This window comes from Lissotriton helveticus, chromosome 5_1 (assembly GCF_964261635.1).
Source record: "Lissotriton helveticus chromosome 5_1, aLisHel1.1, whole genome shotgun sequence".
Taxonomy (NCBI): domain Eukaryota; kingdom Metazoa; phylum Chordata; class Amphibia; order Caudata; family Salamandridae; genus Lissotriton; species Lissotriton helveticus.
Window position 1 is genome coordinate 1,243,299,858 of NC_136065.1, and position 15,598 is coordinate 1,243,315,455.

The 15,598-nt window shown below is 53.4% G+C and overlaps 1 protein-coding gene across 1 annotated transcript in view; it reads left to right on the forward strand.

Annotated features, from left to right (window-relative positions):
- HMX2 (H6 family homeobox 2) overlaps positions 1 to 12,252 on the forward strand; it is a 142,632-nt gene extending 130,380 nt beyond the window's left edge. Inside the window, exons 2-3 of the mRNA XM_078641212.1 lie at positions 4,524 to 4,780; positions 10,034 to 12,252. Coding sequence (XP_078497338.1) covers positions 4,525 to 4,780; positions 10,034 to 10,551 — 774 coding nt within the window. The 5' untranslated portion in view covers position 4,524 and the 3' untranslated portion in view covers positions 10,552 to 12,252. The remainder of the gene's footprint in view (positions 1 to 4,523; positions 4,781 to 10,033) is intronic.
- Positions 12,253 to 15,598: the final 3,346 nt, after the last annotated feature.

A 15,598-nucleotide genomic window follows, 5' to 3' on the forward strand; every position in this document is an offset into this window, starting at 1 on the left:
GGGGAGACTGCAGGAACTGGGCCCTCTACACCCCTCTGTGGGGGAGACTGCAGGAGCCGTGCCCTCTACACCCCTCTGTGGGGGAGACTGCAGGAGCCGGGCCCTCTACACCCCTCTGTGGGGGAGACTGCAGGAGCCGTGCCCTCTACACCCCTCTGTGGGGGAGACTGCAGGAGCCGGTCCCTCTACACCCCTCTGTGGGGGAGACGGCAGGATCTGGGCCCTCTACACCCCTCTGTGGGGGAGACGGCAGGAGCCGGGCCCTCTACACCCCTCTGTGGGGGAGACTGTGGGGGAGACTGCAGGAGCCGGGCCCTCTACACCCCTCTGTGGGGGAGACGGCAGGAGCCGGGCCCTCTACGCCCCTCTGTGGGCGAGACTGTAGGATCTGGGCCCTCTACACCCCTCTGTGGGGGAGACTGTAGGATCTGGGCCCTCTACACCCCTCTGTGGGGGAGACGGCAGGATCTGGGCCCTCTACACCCCTCTGTGGGGGAGACTGCAGGAGCCGGGCCCTCTACACCCCTCTGTGGGGGAGACCGCAGGAGCCGGGTTCTCTCACCCCTCTGTGGGGGAGACTGTAGGAGCCGGGTTCTCTCACCCCTCTGTGGGGGAGACTGCAGGAACTGGGCCCTCTTCACCCCTCTGAGGGGGAGACCGCAGGAGCCGGGTTCTCTCACCCCTCTGTGGGGGAGACTGTAGGAGCCGGGTTCTCTCACCCCTCTGTGGGGGAGACTGCAGGAACTGGGCCCTCTACACCCCTCTGTGGGGGAGACTGCAGGAGCCGGGCCCTCTACACCCCTCTGTGGGGGAGACTGTGGGGGAGACTGCAGGAGCCGGGCCCTCTACACCCCTCTGTGGGGGAGACGGCAGGATCTGGGCCCTCTACACCCCTCTGTGGGGGAGACGGCAGGAGCCGGGCCCTCTACACCCCTCTGTGGGGGAGACTGTGGGGGAGACTGCAGGAGCCGGGCCCTCTACACCCCTCTGTGGGGGAGACTGTGGGGGAGACTGCAGGAGCCGGGCCCTCTACACCCTCTGTGGGGGAGACGGCAGGATCTGGGCCCTCTACACCCCTCTGTGGGGGAGACGGCAGGAGCCGGGCCCTCTACACCCCTCTGTGGGGGAGACTGTGGGGGAGACTGCAGGAGCCGGGCCCTCTACACCCCTCTGTGGGGGAGACGGCAGGATCTGGGCCCTCTACACCCCTCTGTGGGGGAGACGGCAGGAGCCGGGCCCTCTACACCCCTCTGTGGGGGAGACTGTAGGATCTGGGCCCTCTACACCCCTCTGTGGGGGAGACTGCAGGAGCCGGGCCCTCTACACCCCTCTGTGGGGGAGACCGCAGGAGACGGGTTCTCTCGCCCCTCTGTGGGGGAGACTGCAGGAACTGGGCCCTCTTCACCCCTCTGAGGGGGAGACCGCAGGAGCCGGGTTCTCTCACCCCTCTGTGGGGGAGACTGTAGGAGCCGGGTTCTCTCACCCCTCTGTGGGGGAGACTGCAGGAACTGGGCCCTCTTCACCCCTCTGAGGGGGAGACCGCAGGAGCCGGGTTCTCTCACCCCTCTGTGGGGGAGACTGTAGGAGCCGGGTTCTCTCACCCCTCTGTGGGGGAGACTGCAGGAACTGGGCCCTCTACACCCCTCTGTGGGGGAGACTGCAGGAGCCGTGCCCTCTACACCCCTCTGTGGGGGAGACTGCAGGAGCCGGGCCCTCTACACCCCTCTGTGGGGGAGACTGCAGGAGCCGTGCCCTCTACACCCCTCTGTGGGGGAGACTGCAGGAGCCGGGCCCTCTACACCCCTCTGTGGGGGAGACGGCAGGATCTGGGCCCTCTACACCCCTCTGTGGGGGAGACGGCAGGAGCCGGGCCCTCTACACCCCTCTGTGGGGGAGACTGCAGGAGCCGGGCCCTCTACACCCCTCTGTGGGGGAGACGGCAGGAGCCGGGCCCTCTGCGCCCCTCTGTGGGCGAGACTGTAGGATCTGGGCTCTCTACACCCCTCTGTGGGGGAGACTGCAGGAGCTGGGCCCTCTACACCCCTCTGTGGGGGAGACGGCAGGAGCCGGGCCCTCTACACCCCTCTGTGGGGGAGACGGCAGGAGCCGGGCCCTCTACACCCCTCTGTGGGGGAGACTGTAGGATCTGGGCCCTCTACACCCCTCTGTGGGGAGACGGCAGGAGCCGGGCCCTCTACACCCCTCAGTGGGGGAGACTGTAGGATCTGGGCCCTCTACACCCCTCTGTGGGGGAGACTGTAGGATCTGGGCCCTCTACACCCCTCTGTGGGGGAGACTGCAGGAGCCGGGCCCTCTACACCCCTCTGTAGGGGAGACGGCAGGAGCCGGGCCCTCTACACCCCTCTGTAGGGGAGACTGCAGGAGCCGGGCCCTCTACACCCCTCTGTGGGGGAGACCGCAGGAGCCGGGTTCTCTCGCCCCTGTGTGCGGGGGAGAGGGGAGGTTGGGGACTCAGAGGTCACCGATACCTCTGCTAATGCCTCGGCCCAGGATTCCTGGCGCCAGCAGCGCGCGTGCTTCTCATGTCCCCGGCGAGTCCCAAGGCGCACAGACTTCCTCGATCCGAGCCGCCGGGCGGAGAGGGAGCAGCGGGCACCCTGCAGCCGGCAGAGAACCCCTGAACGGCGGCACCAGTGAGTGGGCGCTTATAAATCGGGTTGCGGTTTCCGTGAGCGTCAAGGCGCTGTACAATGCGTCAACAACTGTTTGTGTGCAGCTACTGGTACTACCTCATTTTAAAACGCGGAAGGAAATGTACACGAAAAGAGCAAATCCAGTAACATACAGAGCCCGAGGCCTGTGGCTGCCCGGGGAAAGCACAGCGCGAGAAGGAGGAACTGCCCTACACAGGGGAACTCACGGCGCTTTATACTCTGGGTGGGGTGGGGGCGGGGGGCATTGGGGGAGCCGCCGTGGGAATGCACAGCGGGGAAGGAGCTGTCCTTGGGAATACACTGAAGGGAAGGGCGAACCGAGGGGCACGCAGCCTGGCGCGGGAGCGGAACTAGGAAGGCGCAGCCAGGGGCCAGGTCTGCCAGGAGGGGGCGCTACCCTGGGGCAAACACCGGGGGGTGGGGGCAAAGTGGTCCACACGCCAGGAGGAGGCACTCAGCAGGAGGGTATACGACTCGTATAAGGAACTGCCAGGGACAAAGCCCAGCCAGTGGGAGGCGCTGCTCGGGGAGGGGCTGTGGGTGGAATATACCGAGGTGGAGGGGGGGGGGGGCAGCACTGGGGATAAACGGGGGCGGGGCTCTGGGGACTGCGCAGCTGGGTGCGTTGGTCTGTAGAGGGGTACTCACAGCTAAGAGCAGCTCTACTGAAGAATACACCGCCGGGGAGGAGGGAGTGTCAATGCGGATACACAGCGAGAAAAGAGGGGAGTTGTTTGGGGGATAAACTGCCTGCGATGGGCGGGGCTACCATTGGTCTGTGGGTGAGATAAACTCCTTTCTACCCCCAGGAAGGGATAGCTGAGAATAACTACTCAGGCGAGTCAGGAGGTCTGTGTAAAGACTCACCACTCCACGATGTAGACAAGCTGCCACCGGGGCTCTGGTCACGCGCCCCCCAGGAGGAGAGTAGTTATCAGTAGTGCAGCAGGTGCAGTGGCAGGTTCCAGGCTATGAGGGCCACTGCTCCCTAATAATGGCTGATTTTAAGTGCCAAGCCAGGGGATGGGGGCATTTCCTAAGCTAACCTAAGGGCTCACCGCATCGTGCGCCCCTGTCACTCCGCGCCCCCATAGGGGGTGCTGTTGGCCCTGGGGGTGCGTGGGGCGGGGAGGGGGTCGGGGGTCGGGGGTGGTGCATGGGTCCCAGCTGCGCTCCTCTCGTCGGAGCCGGTAATCCAGCAGAGATGTCCAGATCAAGTTACCCTCCTTGCGCACGCAGCGTTGCCCCAGGCCAGGGATTTTTGTGCAGTTTTAAAGTTTCCGGGCTGCCGGCGGCCTGTGATTGGCCCTCCGCTGCCGAAACCTCATGCAAATGAGGAGACGAGGCAGCAGCCCTGAGATCAGGAGAGATGCGAAGGGGAAACATGCAGTGTGCGTCGCCTGCCAGCCCAGGCACCGACCTCCCGAACTAGGCAACACCTGACCGAGCAGGCAGGAGCAGCCAGCCCCGGAGCAGAGCAGCCAGCCCGGGTCACAGCCAGAGCCGGCCGCCCAGACAACCCGGGCAAGAGGACTGCAGCTCAGGGGGCGACCTGCTGGTCCTGCACGCTCAGGGCAGAACCCCCCCGCAAAGCAACGAGCAGGCATCTCCGGGGACGCTGCTGTGGTTGCACGACTAGGGTCGGACCCACAACCCCCCAGGCCAGGCAACGAGCTGCCAGCCCCAGGGAGCCTTCAGCACCGCGCAGGGCAGGGACGCCGCTCTCTCCGGGCAGGACAGGGCAGAGCCAGGCAGGGCGCGCTGGGACCACCTGCGCAAGCAGGGCAGCCGCGGGGGGCTGAGCTGACCCCCAGCAGTGACACCTCCGCTTCTCTCTTATGCCCCCAGGATGAGCACCAAGGAAGAGGTCATCAAGTGCCCCCCCGGCCCGCTGTCCAGCTTCAGCATCCAGAGCATCCTGCAGGGCACGACCACCGGTCCCCCCTCGGGGGGCCCCGCCCGGACCACCGGCCGCTGCAGCAGCCCCTCGCTCTCCTCGGACGACGAGGACCCGGACGAGGGCTGGAGGGGGGCAGGCTGCCTCTGCCCCGAGGCCGGCGGCAGGGGCCGGAGCTCCTCGCCCTGCAGCCCCCTCACCTGCCCAGGTAAGGGTCTATGACCTGTGCTCACTTCTGTGTGATGCCTCCTGAAGGCATGTGTACTTCACTGTGCCATGTTTCTTCCCTGCACCTCTGCCTGCGCACTTTTCTGCCCGTGTCCCCTTCGGGCCCTCTGCTTCCCTGCCTCTCCCCCTCACTCTGCACCCGTCTCTGTGCGCCTCTCGCCCGGGGGCCACGGCTGCACTGACTCGAAGCCTTCTTACGGCCTCTTTTTTCTTACATCCATTCTTTATGCCTGAACCTTTCACAGTCCATTACTACCTGAACATCCCAAAGCCACCGTTCTGCCCGAGCCTCTCACTGTCCCCTTTCTGGCCGTACTTCTCACTGCCCCATTTCTGCCTGAACCTCTCACTGCCCCATTTCTGCCTGAACCTCTCATTGCCCCCCGCTGTGCCCGAGTCTCACACTGTCACTTTTCTTTCGGAACCTGGCCCTTTCCCCTTTCTGATTGAACCTCTCACTTTCCTATTGCTGCCCCAACCTCTCATTGCCACACGCTCTACCCGAATCTCACACTGTCACTTTTCTGCCTGAACCTGCCCCTTCCCCGTTTGTGTTTGAACCTCTCATTGTCCCCTACCCTGTCACTGTCCTATTTCTGCTCGAACCTCTCATTGCCCCCGTTCTGCCCGAACTGTCCCTCTTCTGCCTGAACCTGTCATTCCCCTCTTTCGGCCTGAACTTCTTCCTGTCTCCGCTCAGCCCGAACCTGTCGCTGTCCTGTTACATACATATCTGCCTGCATCATGTGTGCGCCTCTTAATTCTCACTGCCTCGCCTCATAGTGTTTGGAAGCCTCTCTGTGCCCCTCTTCCCTGCCCGCCTTTGCCTCTCCCTGCCCCCTCCACGTGATTGTAATGGTCGCCTATGCCTCTTCCGTTCACTGCCTATAACATGCACTCTCATGCTATGCCGCCGTGTGTGTGCCCCACGGCCGCCTGCTTACTGTTCTCACGGCCTGTACTGCTCATTGTGCACACGCTCTGAAATGCCCATTGCCCCTCACTGTCTGTGTCCCTCTGTTTGTCATTGCCCTCTGCTCCCCCTGCTTGCACCAATGGTTGCGCCCCATGGCCCCTCTGTGTGCCGCTCCACCCAGACCACTGCCAGGGACCGCGCGAGGGGGCCGCCGGTGCGCGCGCCCCCTGAGAGCCTGCATCAAAATTCATTCACTTTTATTATTTCCTGTGGAAACATCTCACTGACACGCTGGAAGTAAATCTCCCATTGCAAACCACATTTTAACCCAGTGCATGTAACGCTCGTTTTCACAATTTTAAACATGCGCACACAGATTTTTCGTTTTCTATATAATATTTGTATTTGTGCGCCCACAAAAAACGCATGTGAAGTACAAACGATAATGAAATCTGACTATAACCCCATTACCAATCGGATAAATCTGTAATCCACTAATATTTTCGATTCGTGCGAAGATGGAACATATTTTAAAAGTATAACGATTTACCATGTTAAGGGTTTAAAATCACAGACCATGTGAGTTAAAACGGTAATGAAATATAACACACACGTGCCGTGTTAATTGGAAATGGAAGAGACCATCCTCCCTTGAAAGGGAACAAACTCTAATAAATGTTTAAATTCGCGTTCGGTATTTATTACCTGAATACTGCAAACAACTGCTTCAAAACAGCTCAGAAAAATTATCAATTCTTATTGTAAATGACAGCAGAGAACAGGCATCCAGCGATTATCATTCCACTTGCTACTTTCAGTAACCATTTAATTGTTTATAAAGGTGTCTTTTAATACCAACTAAAACATGAAATTCAAACAGACGAGTGTACAGTATGTGTGTTATAGTAAAAGAATGCCTTTTAGAGCTGGTAGGAGCTAAGTGCCCTCGCCTGGCATCTGTGTGATCTGCATGCCACAAGTTTCAGCCCCTCAAGGTTGGCACATTGTATGCCATTAAAAGAGGAATAGTGAGGTCTGATATTCAAGGCACTTAGAAACGACCATCGCTATTGGAAAGCGCTAAGTAAAAGCATGTTATTATATTTATTTATCACCCCTGGTCACTTTTAGAAAATACCCCGTCTTTGGCCATGGTGGCTAATTTATATGTCAATACACGGTTGCTCAAAAAAAAATATATATATATATATATACGCTCACACACACATACATATATATGTATACATATATATATATATATATATATATATATATATATATATATATATATATATATATATATATATATATATATATATATACACTTAGCAACCCCAAGCTTACGAGACCTGTTTAATGAGATGTCTAACAATACAGATTTAACCCCTTGCGCTCTGTTTCTGATTAAAGGGCATTGATTATATTTTCTGCACATGAAAAGATGGCATAACACAGACAGACAGACCCACCGAGAGAACTGTGAAGGAGGGGTCATGACTCATAAGCGCTGAAGCCACTTGCGAGTCATCGGTGATACACAGCACATTACACTCTGTGCCCCTGCCTGCTTGCATGTTGCATGCTGAGCTCTCTGTTTTATGTGCGGTACTTATAAACAAAGTAGTTTCGCCATAACCAGAGCGCAGGGAGTACAATCCCTGCTGCCCTATAGGCCACAGTAAGCAGGCCCTGTAAATTGAATTTAGAAGGGAGCCTTTGAGGCAGTAGGCACTGTTGTTACTACTCATTTATGCTGGATTATGGGAACAAAATGAAATGTGGAATTTGAGCTATTACAATAAAGACCGAATCAGTGCTATTCAGTACACTTGGGCCAGATAATAATCTATGTTATTGGTCCACAAGAATCCCCACTGCATTTGTAAATCTAGTACATGAAACTACGTCAGGACATCAGTGCTAGACCAACCTTCAGCACGCTGATTTCATGCATATTGTGGGTGAGAGGTGCACACTTCTACCAGTAATGGCCTGCCTGGTCAGGGAGCGTGAGGGTCAGGCCCTTGCCCTGCTTGTGGGTGTGTTAGAAGAGACCGGAGCCTTGCTCATCATAGGTCCTCTCCCTGAGACCCCCAGCCTGATTTCGGCCCCTGAGGCCTGCTCCTGTACATTGTGTCAAAGGCCTTTTCCTGTCCTGTGTCCCTGAGGCCTGTCCATGGGCCTTCCACCTGAGCCAAGCCCACAACCCTTTTTCCTTTAGTCCCGCCCCTGAGAGGCCTGCTCTGGAAGGCTCCAACTGAACCCTGCCCGAAGGCCCAAATCTCTGTTTCTCAGCTCCGCTCAGAATGTCTGCTCGTAGGCCCTTTCCATCAGCCCTGTAATGAGCCTTACAAATAAACACCGAGCCTTGCAAATAAACACCATCCGGCTATTCCCGCTCATGAGGCCTGCTCCTGAGCTCTGCTCTTAAGCCAAGCCCATGAGCCCTACCTCTGATTTCTGCTCCTGAGACCTGCTCCTAAGCTTGCCCCTGAGGCCTAGACCCGAACCATGCATACGAACCCTTTGCCCGAGGCCTGCTCCTGAGCCCTGCCCGCGAGACGGCGAGCTTCGTTTGTCGACTCTGCCCTGAATGTCTGCCTGTGAGCCCTGTCCGTCAGCCCTGTGCCGAGCCTTGCCGATAAACACCATCCAGTGATTTCTGCCCATGCGCCCCTCCCTCCACCCCCTAATCCGTGAGTTATGGCCCGGGTCCATTTCCCCTGCCCTCCCCGTGATTCCGGATTCAGGAGCCGGTCCCTGGGCCCGTCCTGAGCTCCAAGCCTCGCCCGAGCCCTGACCCCGTACCGTGTTCTCGAGCCTTGTCCCTGGGTCTCCTGCTTTCCTCAGGGCCTTTCAACCGAGTCATGTTTCTGGACCCCGGGCCCTTTCTCTGCCCCTGCCCTTAAGCCCGCTTTGATACTTATTAACCCCCATTAGCCCTCCTTCCGCCAACCGGGCCCATCTCCTGCCACCCTGAGCCACCCACCTGCGTATAAGAGGGCACGTGTCCCTCTATGCAAAATCAGCATCTCCGCTCACACTACCACCCCTGTGCACATTGATGACCCTATGCCCGCCGTGCACAGCGAGCACCTTTCACGTGCTGGACTCGCCGAGCCCACTGAGCTCTCTATGCACCCTCTATGCGCCGCACTTGCTCGCTGGACGCCACGATCACACTAAGCGCCTGTGATTCTTGTGCGCGCTGAGAGCATACACTGAACCTCGAGTTCACACGGAGCTCCTTATGCACCGTGCCCTCGCCGTGCTTCCGGTCCACGTCGTGATCTCCGACCGACACCTTGTATGTGCCGTGCTCATAGTGTGTCCTGTACGCGCAACCGAGGTCCAGATTCACAATGCGCTCCTCGTCCGTGTCTAGGCGCTGTGCTCCGTGTGCACCGAGGCCCGAGCGCGCGGTTAGTCGGACAGACACTGCTTCGCCCATAACAACAGCATGTGATAGAACTGAGCTAACACGACACGTGTTTAAAAAAAAACATGCATCACGAGCATTAACTCCACAAGATTCTCCAGTTTGTAGGAGACAGAATTTAAAAATGTCTTCAGTGTTTCCCTCATTGTCAGCGGTCCCCAGCCCAATATATTAATTTAATTCATTAAAATAAAACGAATCCCAAAAAAGTCTCACATGGAATGTGATGAAAAAAATATGTCCAAGAATCACCCGTAAAAACAGAGATACAACCAATGACACTTAAACGGGTAGCCATGGATTTTTGGGGAGTTCGCCATAAACTTAATTCTGTTTTAAATTTAGCAAATGATTTGCCATTCATTTACAATTGCCTTGTTTTAACTAATACAAATACTTCCCTCGTGACATTCTCACTGTAGCGGTATCTACTTTAGCTACAAATTACAAATGACGATTTGGCACTTTTGTATCCCTATATTATTTAATTTTATGTCATTTATAATTTTCTTTTTTACCCCTATATATTCCTTATTTTCAAAACTGGACTGCTCAGTGACACTGACAAGCTTCATGTTGGAGACTGTTAAACATCTTTTGGAAATGTCTCTGGGCCCTGCCCTAAGAGGGTGACACATAAAATCTGCATAATCACACCTCCCACTTGGACCTCACTCATGCCTACACGCCTTACCTTATTGTAAGGGCTTTGTGCTGTGTACATATTCAATAACATTTAAACATTTCGGGTTATGATTACTTTGGTTGTGTTTGCCTGATTATTATTTTTTTGATCCACTCTATCATTGAGGTGGTTTGATGGTGATAAAAGATGCCCTTGTTGGTGATAACGTGATCTTCTTTCTGTTCCCTCGAAGGTAATGTGAAAGTGGGCCTCGCTGTCCTGTCTTCCGGTTCTGAGAGAAGCCACCAGCACTTTAAGGAAGAGAGCGAGAGGCACTCCAGCCCAGGCTCCCCTGGGGACCGGCAAAGGGATGGAGGGGACAGGCAAGGCGGCTCCAAGAAGAAGACCAGGACCGTCTTCTCCCGCAGCCAGGTCTACCAGCTGGAGTCCACGTTTGACATGAAGCGCTACCTGAGCAGCTCGGAGCGGGCCTGCCTGGCCTCCAGCCTGCAGCTCACCGAGACCCAGGTCAAGACCTGGTTCCAGAACCGCAGGAACAAGTGGAAGCGGCAGCTGTCCGCAGAGCTAGAGGCGGCTAACATGGCCCATGCCTCGGCACAGACTTTGGTGGGCATGCCACTGGTGTTCAGGGACAGTTCTCTTCTGAGGGTGCCAGTGCCCCGGTCCATTGCCTTCCCAACGCCCCTGTACTACCCGGGTAGCAGCATGCCCCTGCCCCTGTACAATCTCTACAACAAGCTGGACTACTGAGGGAGCATGTCTGTCAAAAACTTGGCCAGAGATTTCATTATTTATGAAGCCAGGTAGCTGTGGGTCCCTCTATGACCTCTACAAAAAGCTGGACTTCTAGGGGACTTGCTGGGCAAAAGCTGAGACATTCCTGACCAAGAAAGATGTGACCTTATGTATGATACGGGACATCATCAGGCCCCTCTACAGTAAGGTTGACTCTCCACCAAGCCTGTTGAGGTGTCAGCTTCCCTCATAAACAGCTGGGGCCAAGCCACACCATCTGCATCCTCCAGCACCAACTGCACCTGTGGCCAACCAGCTACAACTCCAAAAGCCAACCGGAGTCTACACTAACAATTTGCAACCTCCACCCAAATGGAGTGTTAACTGACCGACTACCCCAACATCAGCGGGACACTCGAGGGATCTTCTCTAGCCTCCACACCCAAAGGCACTATTCACCTATGCATCTGCTGCTTAACCCGCTCCACCACACTACTATACCCCTAAATACTCCACTACCATCCTCCACTCGCGACAGGCCCCGCCAATGCATCATCTGCAATGTCGCCATCTCGTACTTTAGATCACCATAAAAAACCTCCTTGTCTTTCGCAATACGCTCCACCACTCACAACAAACTTCTCTACCCCATCACATCCCACCACCTACAAGAAATACAGAAGTTCAACCACTTACAACATGTTCACAACCTACACGTTCCACTCCAACAATAAACTATACTTCTAGCAAGTTAAAGGCACACAAACAAGCTTCATCACCAATAACACTTTTGCAGAACAAGCTTCACCACACAAGGGTTCCACCACTGACAACAGACTCATCATCCACAGCATGCTTCACCAACTGCAATAAAGTTCACCATGCACTACATCGTACACAGGCTCCACTACCTGCAACAAACTCCACCCCCCAAATAAACTGCATATCACACTAGTGGCATCATACATAAGCGGTGTCACTCACAGGGCTCCAACACACATACAGTTCCACCGCTAGTCAACCTCAAACTTCACCACCAAATCACACCACATCAGCCACAGTGCCTGAATCCATGTTTCATGCACAGATGGCAGCACCCACAAGCTTTACCGCCCATAAGCCCCCTCGCCCATTAGTTACACCACCCACGATTTTTCCAAAGGCCACAACAAGTGCCAACCCACTCCCGCCCACCCCACCTCCAAATGCTCGGGTTTGATCTCACTTTATAGCCGCTACCTTCTTCCAAAATATCCAGAAGTCCCTGGGACACCCCTAAAACCAATGCAAACACCACCAAACACACCAGGTCCCTGACACTTCCGGTGTTCCTCCCCAACCCCCATACCGAGTCCGGCTTCTGCACCCCACCCCCTGCAGCTTGTGGGAAGCAAAGCAACGCCGTCCCACCTCCCGCGTGCACGCATATTATGAAGACAGTGTGCTTCTGAAACCGCTCTACACCGTGTGTATCCTTCGTCCTTATTTATAACCCCCCCCCCCCACTTCTGTGCCGCCCACCGGGGCTGTGCTGCAGCATAACGTGCAAACTGTACCCACGCCTATGTAGATGTATATGCGGGGGTCACGAGGCCGCCCGATTTAAACGGACCTTACAGTTGTATATTTAAGTATTTCATTCCAGAGGCAACCAAATGGATCGGACTAGTTCCGAATGTAATTATGTAAATATTTTTTTCAAATAAAGTTATGGTTTATGCAACGCTTAATCTCACCACAAATTTCTTCACACGACAGAAAAAGAGGGGTTTACGAAATTAAGTAAAAAATAACAAAAACCAAACCTAAAATTGTGAAATGTATGTTATCTATTTTATTTTAGATTTTTATGAATCCTGACGAACACCGAGCGGGGGGCGCGGAGCGTGGACTGTTGAAAAAGCTGGACATTTTAAGGGTTTATTTCTCATAAATATGTGGCTGGTGTCCTCAGTTTTACATGAGAAAAGTACAAACAACAACAGTATTATTAAAAAATAATCGAAGTGGCATGATCTTAAAAGCTCCAGTAAAACACACAGCTCATACCACGTTTATCACCTTTTTAAAAAAAAATATTAAACACGGTAATTATAATTAATTGTTAATTTGGTCCTGAAATTAACGGATCTGACAGGTGTTTGCACTTTATTTTCTGGATTTGATGACTTTTTTAAAAACACATGAAAAGGGAATCTGACTTCATTCGCTATTCCTCGTTAAAATAATATTGCCCATCCATGCGTTAATTTATGTATCACATTACCGAACTAAACTCGCAGGAGGGGCTGTCATTCCGCGCCGGTTCGTGTTTTTATAAGTCTTTCTTTGCTGCGAAACGGTCGGCTTTCGGGTCAGTCTGAAATACGAGGACGGCGGCAGGAGGTCCGTGCCCACCAAGGGTCTGTACCCCCGTCCGGTAGAGACGAGCGGAGGCCAGGGGGGGGTGAGGGATGCGCTCGACCCCCCATCTGCACGCTGGGGCGCGGCGGAGCCGGTATTCAGCGCAGGACGCACACCGGACCACACTTCTTTTCATGGTAAAATTGCCACAGGGGTCCCTAAGCCACGGCGCCTTCTCGAATCCTGCCATTTTGGGATTTTCCAGGGGGTGTCTTAGGAGACAGGTAGGTTGGGGCGCCCAGGGTGTAGAAGAAGGGCAGCGTGTCAAATAAATAAGTCGCACACAATCACAGCTTTCGCTCTCCTTAAAGCTCGTTGTTTAAGAAGGCTGTTGCGCCCTCTATAGGGGACTGGTGGAACTGCGGGCGGATTTGAAGTGCGACTCGGATAGAGCCTGTGTAGGCGCCGCTAGAGTGGACAGCGGGAAGGAGAGCAAGGAACAAAGGGACAGGGGTAAAGGAAGTGGAACAGGGGTAAAGGAAGTAGGGCAGAGGTTGATGTGCATTAAAAAACGTATGGGAACTCTGATGAAGAATCGTGCAAGGGAACTGTGATGAAGCGCCCAATGAGGTCGGGTGAGTGGGGGTGGGGTCAAAGGCGTGGCTAAAAAAACACAATATTTTGTAACTTTTTTGTTTATTCACCTTCAGGTAACTACATATAAAATAACGCGCAGCTTAAATTAAAATAAATGCAAATTAGGTTCATCAGTGGGAAATGCACTATCATACATTATGAAACCTCTACCAGTTAATGCACAGCAGAGGTCTGTGTCTGTAACCAGAGAGCCACAAAGTTAAAGCCTGGTTAATGCAGAGGAGAATAGTGACTTGTTTATGATTGATGCTACCACGTCCCAGTCTGTGACAGAAAGCACTCCTAACATGTAAGTTGCTATTTTAAACTTGCATTACACACAGTATAACATAGGCTGCTACAAAATGCTCAATTAGCTTCAAGATAAAAAAAAGTGCTTCTAAAATATAAATGTTAGAAATACAAAGACTATACGCAGTCGATTTTTTTAAATAACAGTCTTTCAAAAGCACACAGGTCACAGCTCAGCTAGTAACTCCCTTGCAATCCACTCAAAAAGAATAACTATGTCATCAGAAGCTTAACGTGATAAAGCCAATACCATCTTCCAAGCACCCTTCACATTTGTAGATTGGCCTGTTGCACACATTTACATTTCTTTCGTGCAGCAGGCTCCCTGGCAAGAAGGTTTATTTAGTTCTTTGCTCCTTTTGTCAGATTCACAGCACAGGAGACTCCCTGCCTTATACTTCAGCTGAAGCATTTAATCATCCTGAATTAACCATCCGGGGATGGTTGTTTTTTAAAAAAAACATGTAGGGGGACTCTTTTTATTCAATTAAAAAAGTATTTGCACCATGTGCTCCTCAGATCCTGTCCACTTCAATCACTTAAGGCGGGAGGTACATTGCGAGGGAGACCCAGTATAGGGGGACCTATTGGCGGTGTTGCGAGAACCAGCTCCGGTGAGCTACAAAAATTATTGGGTGTAAATCACAGCATACCACTCAGCGTAGAAGGAGTGGCTGACCCATGCTCACTCTATAGAGAATTTCATTTTTAGCACATCTTGAAAAACATGACAGTCATAGTCATTAGAGTAATTTCTGGGGAGATGATCATGAAATGTTTAAAATAATTATTGATTTAATAAGCAAGCTTATTATTCAACAGTTGCAGGCACCAGGAAGGATATCTTTCACCCTAAGAAATCATTTATATTTTAAATGGAAACGCTTAATGCATTTATTCAGCATTTTTTCCAGGTTTTATTTTTAAACCATTTTTAATAGTCTTTAAGATTCCATGGTAACAACAAATCCACTCAAAATGACTCTCAGCAGCAGGGTTGGATTGGGATTGAAAATCGTCTCGGGCACAGCCCAAAAAAAATCAGCCCACATTTGCATAATCACTCCTCAAATCACTGCTTTGGTGTAATGTTATAAAAAACTTTAGGAGTGGAGGGGGGGTTTAAAAAAATGCACGCGTTAGTTTACACTGGTGACACAAGTGAGGCCACTTCTACTGCACACATTAATGGGCCAGCCAGCGAGACAAAGGGAGTGACACCTTTGCCTGTTGCTATAAACGGAGGTAATGGGCGCCCATCTGCACCCAGAAAGGCCACTCAGACACCCACTGGGCCGCTGCCTGTATTCGAACAATAGAGACAGCGCCCAAATGCCCCCCCCCCTCCCCGACTGCTAAAAAAAGCAGCCCACAGCAGAACTCGGACCCCGGCCCCTCGGGCATTGCCCGAATGCCCGCGTTACCAATCCGACGCTGCTCAGCAGTGCTGGTCAAATAGGCAATGGGTGCTCCTTGTGCCAGTGGTGTGGGTAACTAGACCAGGGCTCCATATTTTGTCTGTGCAGGTAACCACACTTTGAACAGAATCACCTGTGGTCACCATGGGAAACGTAAAGGACAGATATACGCACAGGGATGAAAAGTTTGAGTTTGAGGAAGAAGGCAAAGAAGAGGTCATCAGAAGAGGGTACAATGGCAGGAACAACCTACCCTCTCAGTAGAGACGAGGAGTCAGACAAGAGGGAAGAGAAACTGATTGTTAATCTCTCCCCGAGGACTCTCACTCCCATTGAAGAGACTTTACTACAAA